Below are 15,016 nucleotides of genomic sequence, written 5' to 3'. Positions count from 1 at the left end.
TCTGTTTCTTTATTTACAAACTGTTTAAAAAGAAATCCAAATTAAAGTTTGATTTAAAGTTTAAAGATAAACACTGTATTAAGCTGTAAATTTAAATAAAAACTATTATTTATAATAAATAATAAATAGTTGAATTATTGCGTTAAACAGACCATTGTATGTATGTTTAACTTTTAATAACTATATAATAATATACAAAAATTCTATAGAGTTGTCTAAAAGTTTTGCGCTCTGGATAAATTTTGAAGATTAGGAATATATCAGTTTTAGGAATATAAAACAAAAAAGTTTTTTTTTTTTGTAAAAAACATTGTACTGAATTTTGAAAAGTAGTTTAAATACTACTTTATTGTTGCTGCAAATAAAACTTAAAGAAGTACTATGTATAAAAATAGTATCTATATGTTTTTAAAACCGCTTTGAATACTTTAAAAAAAAATATTGTTAAAGTGGAGTAATTGATAGTAAAAGTAAGTATAAACTTAAAAAAAAAAAAAAATTATATATATAGCTAGACTCTAGAGTTGATTTTTTCAGATTTTATTTTTTGACATATTGTTTTGGCGGGAACAGGTCTAAACTGCACGAAGACAAAATTGCACGAGTGAAGAATAACATACAACGAGGTTAATAAATTGCACTAGGGGACTAAATTGCACGAGAACAAAATTGCATCAGGGTGCAAAATTGCACCAGGGAACAAAATTGCACGAAGACGATTTTGCACCAAGGGTCAATTTAGCACGAGAGTAAAAATATACAGAAAAAAAAACTTTATAAAATTAAAGAAAAAAAAGTTACTGACCGAGGGTAAGGGTTAGGGGTAACATTAATAGTAAAAGTTAAAAATGAACTTATAAAAAAAAATTAAAATTAAAAAAAAATACTGACCGAGGGTAAGGGTTAGGGGCAACAGTGATATTAAAAAATACTAACCCGTGCAAAAATATTTTTGTGCAAAAATTACCTTTCGTGCAAAAGTATCTTCGTGCAATTTTGTGCAATTTTGTCCCCTCATGCAAATTAGACAGAGTACTAACCAAAATAAAAGCAGTATTTAAATGTAAATAAATATATATATATATATTTACATACTGCTTTTATTTTGGTTAGTATAATCTACCGATCAATCTAAGTCAATCGCAAAGAGCTTGAACTATAAAGTGAGCCTATAGCTGACGGCAATAGCCCGATATGTATGTCTCAAAGAAGCAACAGCCGTTGTGTTTGCACTGAAAGATAAGACCTGCCTAAATAAAAGAAGCGAGTTTGTATTGTCTTGAAGACATATAATAATCGCTTTTGAAGTTTAGTACGTTTTAATTTCATCTTATTTCAATTTCAATTTTTATCTTATTTCTATCTCATTCAATTTTCTGTTCATATTTGTAGTCTTTCATTGAAGTTTTATGAATTTTCGCCAGTTTATTGTCAATTAGGAAGTTAATTTTTGCACAAGCCGTTTTGCATGACTTTTTTAGAAAATACTTCAGTTATTACCATCTGCTACCAGATGGTAATAACTCTGTTTGTAGGCTGTGCTTAAAAGAACTAACTGTCATTGTGTATGCGTTGAAAAAGGAAGGTTTTTTTAAGTCTGAGGAGTAAATTTATATTGTCTTGTCAACATACGAAAAAGCTCCTCTTAGAGTACAATAAATTTTAAAGTACTTTATGGTCACTTAACTGTGGATTAAAAAAAAATATTTTTGTTTGTTTATTATATGGAAAATCAATTTTTGCACTGCTTATTTGTAAAGTACAATACTCATTTTATTATGTCATTTATGTTTTGTTTCTTGTATAGCTTTTGCATCTCTGTTTACCAGAGTGCTTTTTATTTTAAATTGAACCAGCTGAAAATTAAAGACAACCTTTTTTTTTGTAAAAAATATATTCTTGCGTTTTAAAAATCACATTTTCCTAATAAATATTTATATATAATTTGTAAACACAGTTCTAGATTAGAGATTATGCTCCTTTGTCTATGGCGAAACAAACATGGATCATTAAGTTGTTTTTTAGTTTTAAGTTTATGAATAATTAAATAATAAAAAAACATGCTTTTATTTGTAAGCCAATAGAGACGTTTATTCATACTTGGTTTCATTAAAGATCATAGTTATCTATATATTACCAATTTAGTATAATTTATTAAATGAAACAATATTAGATTAAAAACAATTGCAATCAAGTCTGGCGAATCCATCGGCTCGTTTGGTTTAGAAATTTAGAAATCTCAAAATATACAAAACAAAATACTTTGAAAAATATTTGTAAATTTATATTATATTTTATTGTAAATGTAATAAGTTAGCAATATGTTTAATTTTCTTTTAAACAATTTTAAATGCTTACTACAGGAGAATATTTATTTAAAATTAAGTTCCGACTTTTGAATTTTCAGATTGTGCTTTCCATATGGAACCTATAGAACTCTATGGCTTTTCTCTTTATGTTTTAGATGTCTTAGTCCCTCATTTTAGATTCAAACCAAACAAGGTACACCACTAAATTACTCACAATATTTATGACATAAAGTTTTATTTCAACTCAGTATAAATATTTTATCTTTAGTTAACTTGTTACTTCCCCACCTAAGATTACATTTGTCTTGTATGATAATAGAGAATGATCTTTTTCTAGTACCATACAAGAGAAGTTTGATCTGAGGTCTGCAAGTAGAAAAGTAGAAGAAAACCTATAAATAATAGTATCAACATAATCAATTTTTATTAAAAACTTCTGACGTAGATTTACAATTTGAATACAAACTATCAAAAATAAAGAAAACTTCATAAACTATAAGAAAACAGCCAGTATAGTAAGTCTATGTGCTATCTCTCGTTTAATTACGTTCTCTCGTTTAGTTACGCACTTTTGCTGTGGACACAACGTGCGTAGATTCGCAAATGGTGACTTTATATAAAAGTATATATGTAACAAATTATCATGTTCCGGAATAATAGTTTAGCTCAAAATGGAATATAAATATCATAAAATTTTAAAAAATATTCGTTTGTAAGCTATTAAAAACCTAACAATATATTTAATGACCAAACTTAATTTTATTAAAGTGAAATTATTTTGAGTTACGGTTTATGTTCCCCGTTTCAAGCTAATTTTTATTTTTTATAAAAAGAAGTATCTAAAAAACTCAAATACATAAAATTTAAAAATAATCCATTTAACAGTTTATAGTACTAAACTAGGCATTTTCGAGACTTTAATCTTTCCCGAAGTTTACAGTTCGTACAAAACAGAGTAGTTTAAGCATAAGTTATGTAACAAACCATTTTTTTAATCAGTTATACTTGTGCAGAGTGTAATCTTAATTCAGATTTTAAGCATTTGGACATATAGCTAAACATAATTATTAGGTAATTATTACAGTTAGACAACTTTCTTGTAGAATTAAGATTATTTTTATTGTTATATAGTTTAAAATTTTTTTTTTTCAAATATATGCTAATAGAATATTATGTGCACTACAAGAAAACTCTGAAAAAAAAAAACTATACCATCTAAAGCTTTGATGCTAAATATACGACTTACAGTTAATTTTAACAATCTAAAAAGACCTTGTATATGTCTTGACGTTTTATAACTTTTAATTAATGCATAAAAGATGTATAAGAACTTGTTGAAGGTTAATAGTGTACATTTTTATAACTATTTGTAATCAGAAAGGTTTATGAAGTACAGTTTTATCATTAACACGCTGAGGCTTTGTAAAAAATTTGAAGTAGATCAGGTTTAAAAGCTTAAAAAAAATTAGTTTAGGAAGTTTAATAACTTTTTTTTTTCAAATAATGTTTTATTAAATTATTGTGGTCGGAAGAAACAAGCCATGTTAAAGTTTAAAAACAAATGCAGAAGAAAATCATCAAACTTAAAGTTGCTGATAATGTAATAAAAAAAAGATTAGTTCAAGTTACGGGTTATATTCCCCTTTTTTAATTCAGTGTTTTGTTATGACATTGCTAAAGAGTAGTGGTTTTAACTATAAAAAATAGTTTTGTTTATATGTATAGTTTACTATGAAATAATAACTGAGAATTTTTGTTAATTAACCTTTAACTTTTTTCCAAGACAAAAGCTTACACAGAAAAAAATCGAACAGGTACAGACGAGGTCTTTGACCGCAACAAAATTTACTAATTAAAGTCTTCAAAGAATTAACTATAGTATAAGTATGGGTAATCCCCAAAAAATTTTCAAAATTTTTGCTAATAGCAATTGATTATGCAATAAGATCAAAACAACAACATCTTTGAATTAGCCACATGTGACCAATTTTAGTGGTTTTTAAGAGGTTTCAAAAGAGAAAAAGTTTTGGTTGCAACTGTTATTTGTTCCTTATCATTTTGAAAAATTATAGCTTTAAAGTTTAGGTTATCTCATAGAGTTTAAAAACAAACACAAAACAAATATAAATAAAATAGCAGTCAAGTTTTGGTGTGCCAGCAATTTTTTTGTTGAAAAGATAGTTTTCTTTTGGTTAATTAAGATTACAATATTAAATGGGTATTTAAAATCACAAATGATGTAACTAACTTGTTTATGCCCAGAAAATATCTAGTGTTACAAAGGGTTTGTGCTCATCAGGCCAAACCATCAAAGAAAAAAGTAAATTTTCAGTTTTTTGTTTGGAAATTTTAGAATTTCAGTTTATGTCATTTCAAATGCTTGAAAACTTCTGAATAAAAAAAAATAAATATGTTTTTCAGGAATAAATATTAATAAGGTGTGAATTTATTTCTAAATAAAAGTTTAGTTATTAAGGTAAAATTAGTCAGTATTTGTAAAAACAAATGCTTAAAACCTTTTGTTGAATTTCTAAAAGAATTTTAATAACCTTTTGTTTTTAGTAGATTATATCCGTCATAATTATGAAAGTTTATAGAAAAAAACTATTTAAACATTACAGATTAATTCAACAACTTAGCTGTTTGTTTGAATTTGTTTACATCAGCTATGTTTTTCAGAGCTTAAGTTTTAAAACTGTTTCAACTTCTAATTTAGAAGCTTTATACCAAACTCTTTTTAGATTAAAACCCTTAGCAATTTATTCAAATATTGTACTGTTTGTTTATTTAAACTTATGAGATATATTCACAAGGCTAAAACTTAGCTTTTATATCTAAGTTTTTTTCCGTATATACATAGTAGAATTATATTTTGCAAGTTATTGAGTTGATAGTAATTTTTATTTTACTTTTTTAAATTATTTCTTTTTTTTTTTATAACACTCAGAAAATTTTAATTAGCAAAATGAAGCTTAATTTAAAATTTAGTTTTTTATTCAAGAAGTTCAAAGTAAGTGATAAAAGCATGTATTTCAAATAACAGGTATATAATGAACTCCTTTTTAACAGTTTTATATATATCAGATTTAGTTAATTTACTATAATTAGTTAATTGATAGCATTATGTTAAAAGTTATGGGAAATACAAATTGTAGTTGGTTGATAAATAAAGAGTGCCTGGATAAAAAAATGCTTTGCAACTTTTGTTGCAAAAAAAAAATCATGCTCTTGAATATGGGTGTTTATTTTTAATTTACTCATAAGCAGTTCTTTCAAAGGTTTTTATCTGAGTTTTACTTAAATTTTTTTTTGTTATGATAATCTTAAATTTAGTTCTTTTTGTTTTTTACAACAGGAATATTTTTATTAATACAAGAAAAATTTCCTGAAACTTATAATTAATTGATTGAAAAATGAAGGAAAAGATAAATTTTGAGATAGTTAATTTTTTAGGTTAAAAAAATTCCCAATGGAAATAGCCCTCAGTACAATTGTACCAGACTTTATTTACACATCTGTCTATGTCTGGAAATATGATTAAATTTTTGTCTTGTGAAAAACATATTATAGTGTATAATGTTTCTTTTCATAAAAGGTCCAATGTTATATTTAAATAAGTTTTGTACCCCCCCTCTTTATAGCCTTAAACTTCTGAGTTAAAAAACATAAGAATTATAATTCTAAACTAAAATAAGTTTCTCAGACGTTTTTTGGTTATTTTTTGTTTATGATCTTTATTCTATCAATTCTTTCCATTAACAGCTAAAACTTTGCAGACTCTTGAATGTTATATCCCAATAAAATTATTTTATTAACACTTTAACTTGTTTTTTATTCTGACCATTTGAACTTTGCCTCAAAAACAACTTTTCTTTGCTTTCAATAAAGCTAGTATTCTAGTTTTAAATCTAGCAGACATTGATAAGGAACTCATTTTGATCCCAATCATATGTGCCTGACGTTTGTGTACCTAACAGTTTAGAAACAAATGTTACCATGTTTCGGAGTGGTTTTTTACTAGAAAAACCTGGAGTTCAAAAATTTAAGCAAAAGTATATTGAATGAAACCATGGAAAAATTAAATAATTATACATTTTTAAGTAAATAACATTAGGATTCAGCTAAAAGTTTTATTTATAAATTAGAACTGCGTTGGATCCTACAATATTTTCAAAACTTACCCCTAATATCTAGTGTAAGCTTTAAAGCTTCCCTTAAATGCCCCTAAGACGTGTTTTTTAAGCATCCTGTGAAGACCACTGCTCTAGAACTATATAACATTAACTAAAAGGAGCTAAAACAATTACAATCAGTGATCTACCGGATCATAACGTTAGTTCTTGCGAGATCTGGTACCAGGTTTTTTTTAAAAGGCTTACATATAATATTCGATACAAATATAGAAAGGCAGGATAGATATTCATTTGATAGATAAAGTAACTAATAAATAGACAAACTAATAAATTTTGATTGAACAGAAAATTACTAGTATATTAATATATACTATTCTGAGTTTATAATTTTATTTATAATAACAATAATATTTAAACTATCACTATACTTTATTTTTGTAATTTATAAATTGTTATATTGATAAACATACTTTTACTCTAGTTTTACTTGTTAAATCTCTAAATTTTGTATTTATTTGAATTTGTTCATACCTCATAATTTGAAGCTATTTTTTATGCTGTTCACTAACCAAGTTTTTTTTAATAATTTTATTTAACATTTACCACTTGAAAATGGAACTAGTATAGATTTAAAAAAGTTTGTGAAATAAAACATAAAACAAAATGAGTAATCTGTTAATAATAAGTTGCAAATGGTATAAAAATATTGAAAACTAAAAGTAAAAAAAATAATGATTTTATTCATTTATAAAATTTATTGCATCCTTTATCAGGCACTTGCAAATCTTTAAGTATATATTATAAAAAAAGTTTATAAATATTATTTATATAAATCAGTGTGATTATTCAAAAATACAATTTTAGCGTTTGTTAACAAAAGATCCTAGCTAAACAGATTCACTGGAATATATCATAATAACAGATTATACTGTATCGTTTCTTTATTACATGTTTCTGTGTTTTAATGGATTAATACACTTCAACAGAGCTCTGTAAAAAAATAACTACTGTAAGGAAAGAATAAAAGCTAAAGTGGGTAGATACATGTATCCATTAAAAACAAAAATAATTGCTATCCATTTTTTTAGGTTCGTGATAAATAACTAGATAAAATAGATAAAATACGTAATGTTAAATCCAACTTTTATAAAACTATATAGTATTTGTAATTACTAAGTCTAAGTTGAATGAAATAAAGTAATAGTACAAAATAAAATAATAAATCTTAACATAAACTACTTACATGAAATCAAGGATGTACTAATTCTAAGTGTTTACTGATTACTAAATATTCAAAAATTGTTTTTTTATTAATTACGTCACAATATTAAGCTATTGTATATAAACATTAGGACAAGTTAGTTAACTTTAACTACAAAGCTAGATAGTTTATTCTTTATGTTTGTAAAAAGTAGTAGAGTGCTTTAATTTAAAAATAAATGTAGTCTATTGTGAGTAAAGAAAGTAAAAAAAAAAACAAACATTAGTTATTATTTATTTAATAGTATAAATCAGTGTACTATTTTGTTTTGTTTTTAAGAACTTAATTTGTTTTAAGTTTTTTTTTTTTACTTATTTATTTACTTGTTGATTTTTTCTAATCTGCGTACTTACTTAATCTTAGATTACTTGTTAATTAATTAAATATTTTTTTATTTTTATTCATTAATCAACCACTGTTTTAATTATTATACATCTACTAAAGTATTATCTTTAGATAATATTAAACTATTTATTTTTCAGACCAACAACTGTACATAAATGGCTTAGCTTTTTTTTCACCAAATTTTAATTTAACAACACCTTCATCAAAACAAAACAACTTGATTGTACCATGGGTCAACGGCTGACAAACATAAAACTGTACAACATAAAAGAAGTGCCCACGTTTCAACGCTTCAACCCCTACATCTTGAGAGGCTACAGAGCGTACTTGACTGTCAAACAGTGCTTCATCAGCCTCGTAGTCCTCTCAAACGAGTTTTTCAACATCTGGTCGCACGTTGCAGCCCTGGTCTTGTGGGTCTACTTGTCGGTAAACGACCATTTTGTGTGGATTCCAAAGTATGAGGGGGTGTTTGGTGACCACCTGGCTTTTGGTATCTTCCATGTGGGGTGTCAAGCGTGCATGTTTCTGTCGGCAATGTACCACACTTTCAACGCTCACAAGGAGGAAAGAGTTGTCTGCAACTACCTGTCAGCTGACATTGCAGGTACGAGTTGTTTGTTATTTATTATAAAATTTTTAAGCCTTGTCTTATATACCATTTGCTTTTTCTCTTGTATGGTTTTACATTAACTTTTACATAAGTTGGATTTTTAGTGTTAAAACATGATTGAAATGTTTATTTACATTTACCTTGATTTAACAATCTCTCAGATATTATTTAAACTTTGATGTTATTATTATTTATATTTATTTTTGAACTGTTACCCTATTCAGCAATTAGTTGTTTATATAGGCTTGATTTGAAAAATTATGTTTTCAATCATTTTAGTTCAGTAGAAAATATATGTTAATATTACTTCATAAAAAAACAATCAGGAAACAAATTTGTTTATTAACCATATACTTGAATATAAATAATAAATTAATTTATAAATATGTTTTTATATTAAGGTAAATCTTTTAACTTACCCTTACCACAACTCTATTTTGCTACTGTAATTGTTTTATTGTTAAACCTATAATCTTATATACCAAAAAGTACATATATATTTGCTAGGTTACTAAATTAAGTTTGATATGTTTTATAGCTTAATTTAGGGGCATAGAATGCTCCAATATTTTTTTAGATAAAAATTAACATTGGCTTTTATTTGAATGCTTGAGTATATACTATAAGATACTATTTATAGAATTAAAAAAAGACAATAAAGAATAAAAATTTGAGAACAGTTTTGTAAAATCTGATACAACCGTATTGAATTAAAAATTTTCAAGGCTGATTTTCTCAAAATTATAAAAAATTCACTAAAAATCTAAAAATATAACTTCATTTATAAATCAATTTTCTTCAAGTTTTCAAGAAATTCTTTTTTAATTTTATGCAACTTATAGGAAGCAGATTTTTTTTTAAATGTTTAGTAAAAATTATTGACCAAAAATTAAAATTCTCCAACTTTGATCTCTTATATCTCAAAAGTTACTTGGAATTTTTTAAGTGGTAAAAAGTAACTGATAGCTTAATTAAGGGCATAGGGGGGTCCGACATTTTTTTTTACACTAAAAATAACATATGATCTTATATGAAAGCTTGAAGTACAATCTACAAGCCAGTTTTTATAGAATTAAAAAATCTTATTTAACTTTTGAAATATTATAATTTTTAGTGAGTTTTCCAATACAAACGTTTGGACCGCAAATTTTTCAAGGTCAATTTTCTTGGAAATTTAAAAAATCACTAAAAATCTATCTTTTCCTTCATTTTTTGAGCTAGAGACCTTATAATTTCAGGAAACATTCCTTTTATAGTTTAAAAGACTTTGAATGTTGGAATTTTAAAAATATTGAAAAATAAAAATTTTAGAAAAAAAAAAAAAAAAAAATTGGTGGTTTTTTTTCAATAAAAATTTCATTTTTCAAAATTAAAAAAAATTCTGCATTCAATCTTTTTAATTTAATAATACACTTTCTGTGAAAATTTGAAGAAGATTGGTTGAAAAATGAAGGAAGAGATAGATTTTTAGTAAAATGGTCTTTTTTTTGCGGTTTTAGTTCGTGCCTTTTATTAAGAACCTATTGAGGTCACCAACTTCGATTGCTCATATCTCGAAATTTTTTTGAATTTTTTCAAGCAATTAAAAATGTCTGATTGCTCAGATAAAACTCTATAAAATAAGATCAACTTGTAAAATTCAAGGTGGATCCCCCCTATGCCCTTAGTTATGTAAAAACAAGACTAAATTTCAAAGGAAAGTGCTTCCCCTACAACTTTTTAAAATAGTTTATATTTTTATAAAATTTACTACTTGCTCATGGTTTGTTTTGTAAATCATTAATAAATGTTTGGTTTTAAATGTAATATTTTAAAGCTACATCTTGTAAACCTGCAGTTTTTTTAAATACCATTATTGCTCAAATTTTGTAAACTTACTTTACTTGGTCATTCAAAAAAAAAGCTCTGTGCAAACTAGATTACAAAGAAAAATGTTTTAACTATTATATATAACATCTCAATTTAATTCTATTAGCAAGGATTACTAGAAAAATATAAAACATTTAAATTACCTATTAAAACTTAACTTTCAAACAGTTTTAATGCAAGAATTATATTTAATTATCAACTTAAACTTTTAAATTTAATAAAAAAAACTCTATGCACTTAACATTAAAAAAAAAAATTAGGTTTTCACTTTTTTACAACCCTGAAGTTCTTAAAGTTAAGTATATGCTATATATATGGGCTTTTTAAACTTAGTTCAACAAATATTATAATTAGGATAATCCTTTTAAGTTTGTCCAAAATGAAAGAGCTTAATGTTAGACTGTGGTTTTTTAAACATCTAGAATATTCTTGCAATCTATGCGGTCATGTCACCATTTTAAGTACAGTGTTACAAAAATTCATTGAGCTTTTTAGTTATGTTCCATACTCAGCAAAGCAATTTAAACAAAAATAAAAGATATAATTGTCTAAGAAAACTTTAAAATAATGATTAAACTGTTTGGAAGTTTTTTTTTAATATGAATAATTCAATTTAGCATGTCCTAGTAAACAATTAGTTTTCATGCTTTTTATAAACTATGCTACTACAATTAAGTTTCGAAACATTATTCTAAATTGCTTAAAAGGCAAAATAGTTTTGCACATAACTTAATTCAAATTCTTAAGTTTTAGCAGTGTCCTAAAAACTGTAATATTTTTTCAGACATTTTAAAATTTTAAAAATTGTAAATAAAATATATTTTAAATACTGAAAGTAGGTTTATTTAAAATATAAATATATACACAGTTTTTTACTTAAATAAATATACACTTAGAAAGTTTACAGATATTCAGCAAAACTTTACTAACTCAGGTATAAGTAGTTTGCTTCTAACTTGGTAAATGCACTGCATTTTATTTAAACAAACAAACAAATGTGTACATTTCACAACACAATATACTTTCAGGTATCTGTGTAGCAATATTGGGATGCTTCATAGTAGGCATATACACTGCATTCTATTCAAACAAACAAACATATATATTTCACAAAACAATATACTTTCAGGAATCTGTGTAGCAATACTAGGTTGCTTCATAGTAGGCATATACACTGCTTTTTACTGCCACACAAACTTGCTGTACAGTTACATGACATCTTGCTGTTCAGTGATTGGTGGTTCCATGGCAGTAATGATGCAACCCTCGTATAATTCAGAAGAAAATTCTACATACAGGTAAATGTTGTTTTTTTTTTTTTTTTAATTTTTACTATTGTTTGTAATCTCACAACCTTCATATAACAGGGCTGCTTGAACAATTTTGACAATTTAGGCTAAAAAAACCTGGAAAACTTGGAATGTATAAATTTTTGGAAAAAACCTTGAATTTTGAACAAAAATCTCTAAAAAACCTTTGGAAAACCTGGAATTTTAAACAATTTTTACTTTTAATTAGTAAAATTTTAATTTGAATACTACTAACAAAGTTTTTAACCTTTAACTTTACTTAAACTAAAAATAGACCCAAAAACGTGTACTTTCAAAAACCTGGAAGAAATTTCTCAAAAAAATTTGGCAACCATGGTGTTACTTGGATGTAAACTTGATAAATGTAATAACTAAATATATTTATTGATTTTTATTGGGGTCAACAAAAAACATCGGCGAAAGTCTGCAGAGCAGAAGCCTGGACTTTCGTTTGCCGTGAGACAAGCTGAAGTTTAAAAAGGGTTGATCAAAGTGACTGACTGATGAGTCCTAATAAGGACGAAACCGGTCTCAGTCTACTGAAGTTTGTGGTCTGATGATCGAATTGGCATGATCAACCCTTTGTTTTTATTCGGGTGTAACTATTTTAAAGTCGTTTTTATCAACTTTCGAATGTACATAACGTGTTTTGAATTAGCTTTTGTTTTGTAGTCAACTATACTTTTGACATAATTTTTTTTTAATTTAAAGCTGATTAAACTATGTAGCTAAACCTTTAATTCTTATATCCTTTAAGGCCTGTCAATCTATAATTTGTTTGTTTTTAAAAGGTAGCTCAATGTTTGACTTCTAGTTATCATTTTGAAACATCATTTATCTAATAAGTTTATACCTTTGTTGCAAAGAATTTAATTATTTTCCCCTAAAAATTTAATACAAATAAGAGGCATAATGTTAGTAACAACAAATAATTTTATTTTATTATTATAACTTTTCCAACAATAATGTATTTTGTTTATTCTGTTTGATAAATTCTGAGAAATAAACTTTTCGGTATTTTTAATTTTTGATCATTTCATTTGAATCATTTCACTTTCCAAGTCTTTCGATTTTTTGTATTTATAGAAATAGTAAAATATAAAACCAAAATTTTAAGTATTTGTTAAGATTCTTCATTGCCATACTTAGTTTAACCATGTATATGTTTTTTTATAGATCCCTGAGTAGAATAAGTTGTTTAAAAATTATTTTTATACAATTTTTAAAGACCTTTAAATTCCATATAATTAGTATTCATAATATATGTTATTTTTATAATCACTTCTTTTAATACTTCTACTATTGTACTTAGGATTTATACATACTCTAGTTGGTAAAATAAAACAACCAGTATTGTTACTATACTATTTCTTATTTCAAAAAATTTTGTAGTCGCATTTGCTAGCATGCTAAAATTTTCAGGCATTTATATTGACTAACTGAAACTCTTAACAGATCGCTTCACTTCATACTGCTCGTCTTCATGGGCTGCATTCCCCTCCTCCACTGGTGCTCCATCCTGACGCCCGCCGAGTCCAACATAGTCCTGCCGGGCATCCTCAACTTCTACCTGCTGCTGGGGACGACCTTCTCCTTCTACTGGACGTGCTTCCCCGAACGGTACTTTCCCGGGTGGTTCGACTACTGCGGGCAGTCGCACAACCTGTGGCACGTCATGATAGCAGGCGCCCTCTTGTACTGGAGGAGCTTCCACATCAGCATGCTCGAGTACAGGCACGAAGCCAAGTGTCGTTTGTAGGAACATGTGGAAACAATAAGTGATGTTGTGTTTGTTGGTGACCTATTGTTAGACTGTAAAGTTTTAATTTCCACTGAACTGGTGTTAAGAACCTTTTTTTTTCGAATTTAAACTTAATGAAGGTGTTAGAAAAAATATCAGTCTTATAAGGAGAATTGACCTTTAGTAATTTTAAAAATTTAAAAAGAAGGTTTAGTTTTAGGTTTTAAGGGCAATTTGTTTTCAATAGTGTCTTTTTTGTAACTGTTACATTTTTGCAGGAATTTTTGAAGTTTATTAAATTTTTCACAACTAATGTTAACATTACCGAAACAAGCTAAAAAATGTTTTTTCTGAAAAAAAAAATTTATACAAACCCTAATCAATTGTTCTCAATTATCAAAGTACCTTTATTGGACAACCTTATTGTTTTTTTTGATTACTTTTTTATTCAATATAATTTAGTGTAATAGTTTTTATGTAGTTATGTTTACTTACAATCAATAGTTTCGGTTTATTTCTTATAAATTAAACAAAATTTTAAGAATACTTTGTACAATTAACAATGGTCAAAATAAATGTAAATAAAAACAGCCGTATTTTTTACTGCAAGCATACTCAGAAGAAAACTGTTTAGAATTTTATCAAGTTTTCTAAATAAGTAAAGATATTTTTTCGTAAGAAACAATGTGCAAGAATTAACCTCATACAATTTGCTCATAATAAGTGGGTAAATTTTTAAATTTTCATCTACGTTTAAATACCAATTTGTACGTTTTCATGTAACATTATAATTAGTACTTGTACAAATATTAAATTTGAGAGTAAGCCCTTTTAAGAGTTGTTTCGTACATGGAAAAATAGTTTTACAAATTATCTATGTCTAAAGAATATTTGTTAAATAATTTTAGTTTTATGCTTTTTTTATTATTTTAATCCATGTACTTGATTTTGTGAGAAACATGCTTCATAAAACGTATATCCATTTTCTTTTTTGCATAACTTAAAAGATGTGTACTTTTTTATGTAAAATTTCATATTCATATTTAAACGCAAATATACCTTTAGACCTCATTTTAAAGTTTATATTATAAAGTGTCTTTATTTTTATTACTATACATGTGGTTGTTGCTATTTTATTTACCAAAGAAAATTGTTGATTTTTTTAAAAGAAAGTTGTTCATTTTATTTTAATCCAATGGTCTCACCCATGACAAATTTAATTACTTTAGCCATGAAAAACTCATAAATTTGTTTGTTTCTGATATATTTTAGTGTTAAATTTAGTTTTGTGTTTTATAAAGGTTTTCATAGTCTTATGATAAATATTTTTTTCTTAAACGTTTAGTCACAACAGAAGTTTATATAACTGCATTTAGTCATAACTTCAAAGCTATTTTATTCTTTATACAAGCTGATTTTACTGCTCAAATTCTTT

At 26.0% G+C, this 15,016-nt stretch overlaps 1 protein-coding gene across 1 annotated transcript; it reads left to right on the top strand.

The window, feature by feature from the left end:
- The first annotated feature begins 8,189 nt into the window (after positions 1-8,189).
- LOC145844212 (progestin and adipoQ receptor family member 3-like) lies at positions 8,190-14,411 on the top strand. The gene is made up of 3 exons (XM_082951585.1): positions 8,190-8,655; positions 11,660-11,828; positions 13,296-14,411. Exons 1-3 carry the CDS (start codon positions 8,277-8,279, stop codon positions 13,597-13,599), a joined length of 852 nt encoding a protein of 283 aa, XP_082807711.1. The 5' UTR covers positions 8,190-8,276; the 3' UTR covers positions 13,600-14,411.
- The last annotated feature ends 605 nt before the right edge of the window (positions 14,412-15,016 follow it).

This window comes from Thalia democratica, chromosome 9, assembly GCF_965202585.1.
Source record: "Thalia democratica chromosome 9, ktThaDemo2.hap1.1, whole genome shotgun sequence".
Taxonomy (NCBI): Eukaryota; Metazoa; Chordata; class Thaliacea; order Salpida; family Salpidae; genus Thalia; species Thalia democratica.
The sequence above is the reverse complement of the archived record's forward strand: the minus strand, read 5'-3'. Positions and strand labels throughout refer to the sequence as shown.

What these genes read in the sequence shown, in the direction of transcription:
- LOC145844212 (XM_082951585.1), top strand. Translation starts at nt 8,277, where the DNA reads ATGGGTCAACGGCTGACAAACATAAAACTGTACAACATAAAAGAAGTG. An exon ending in CCTGTCAGCTGACATTGCAG is followed by an intron (nt 8,656 to 11,659) that starts GTACGAGTTGTT and finishes ATATACTTTCAG; the next exon opens with GAATCTGTGTAGCAATACTA. An exon ending in GAAGAAAATTCTACATACAG is followed by an intron (nt 11,829 to 13,295) that starts GTAAATGTTGTT and finishes AACTCTTAACAG; the next exon opens with ATCGCTTCACTTCATACTGC.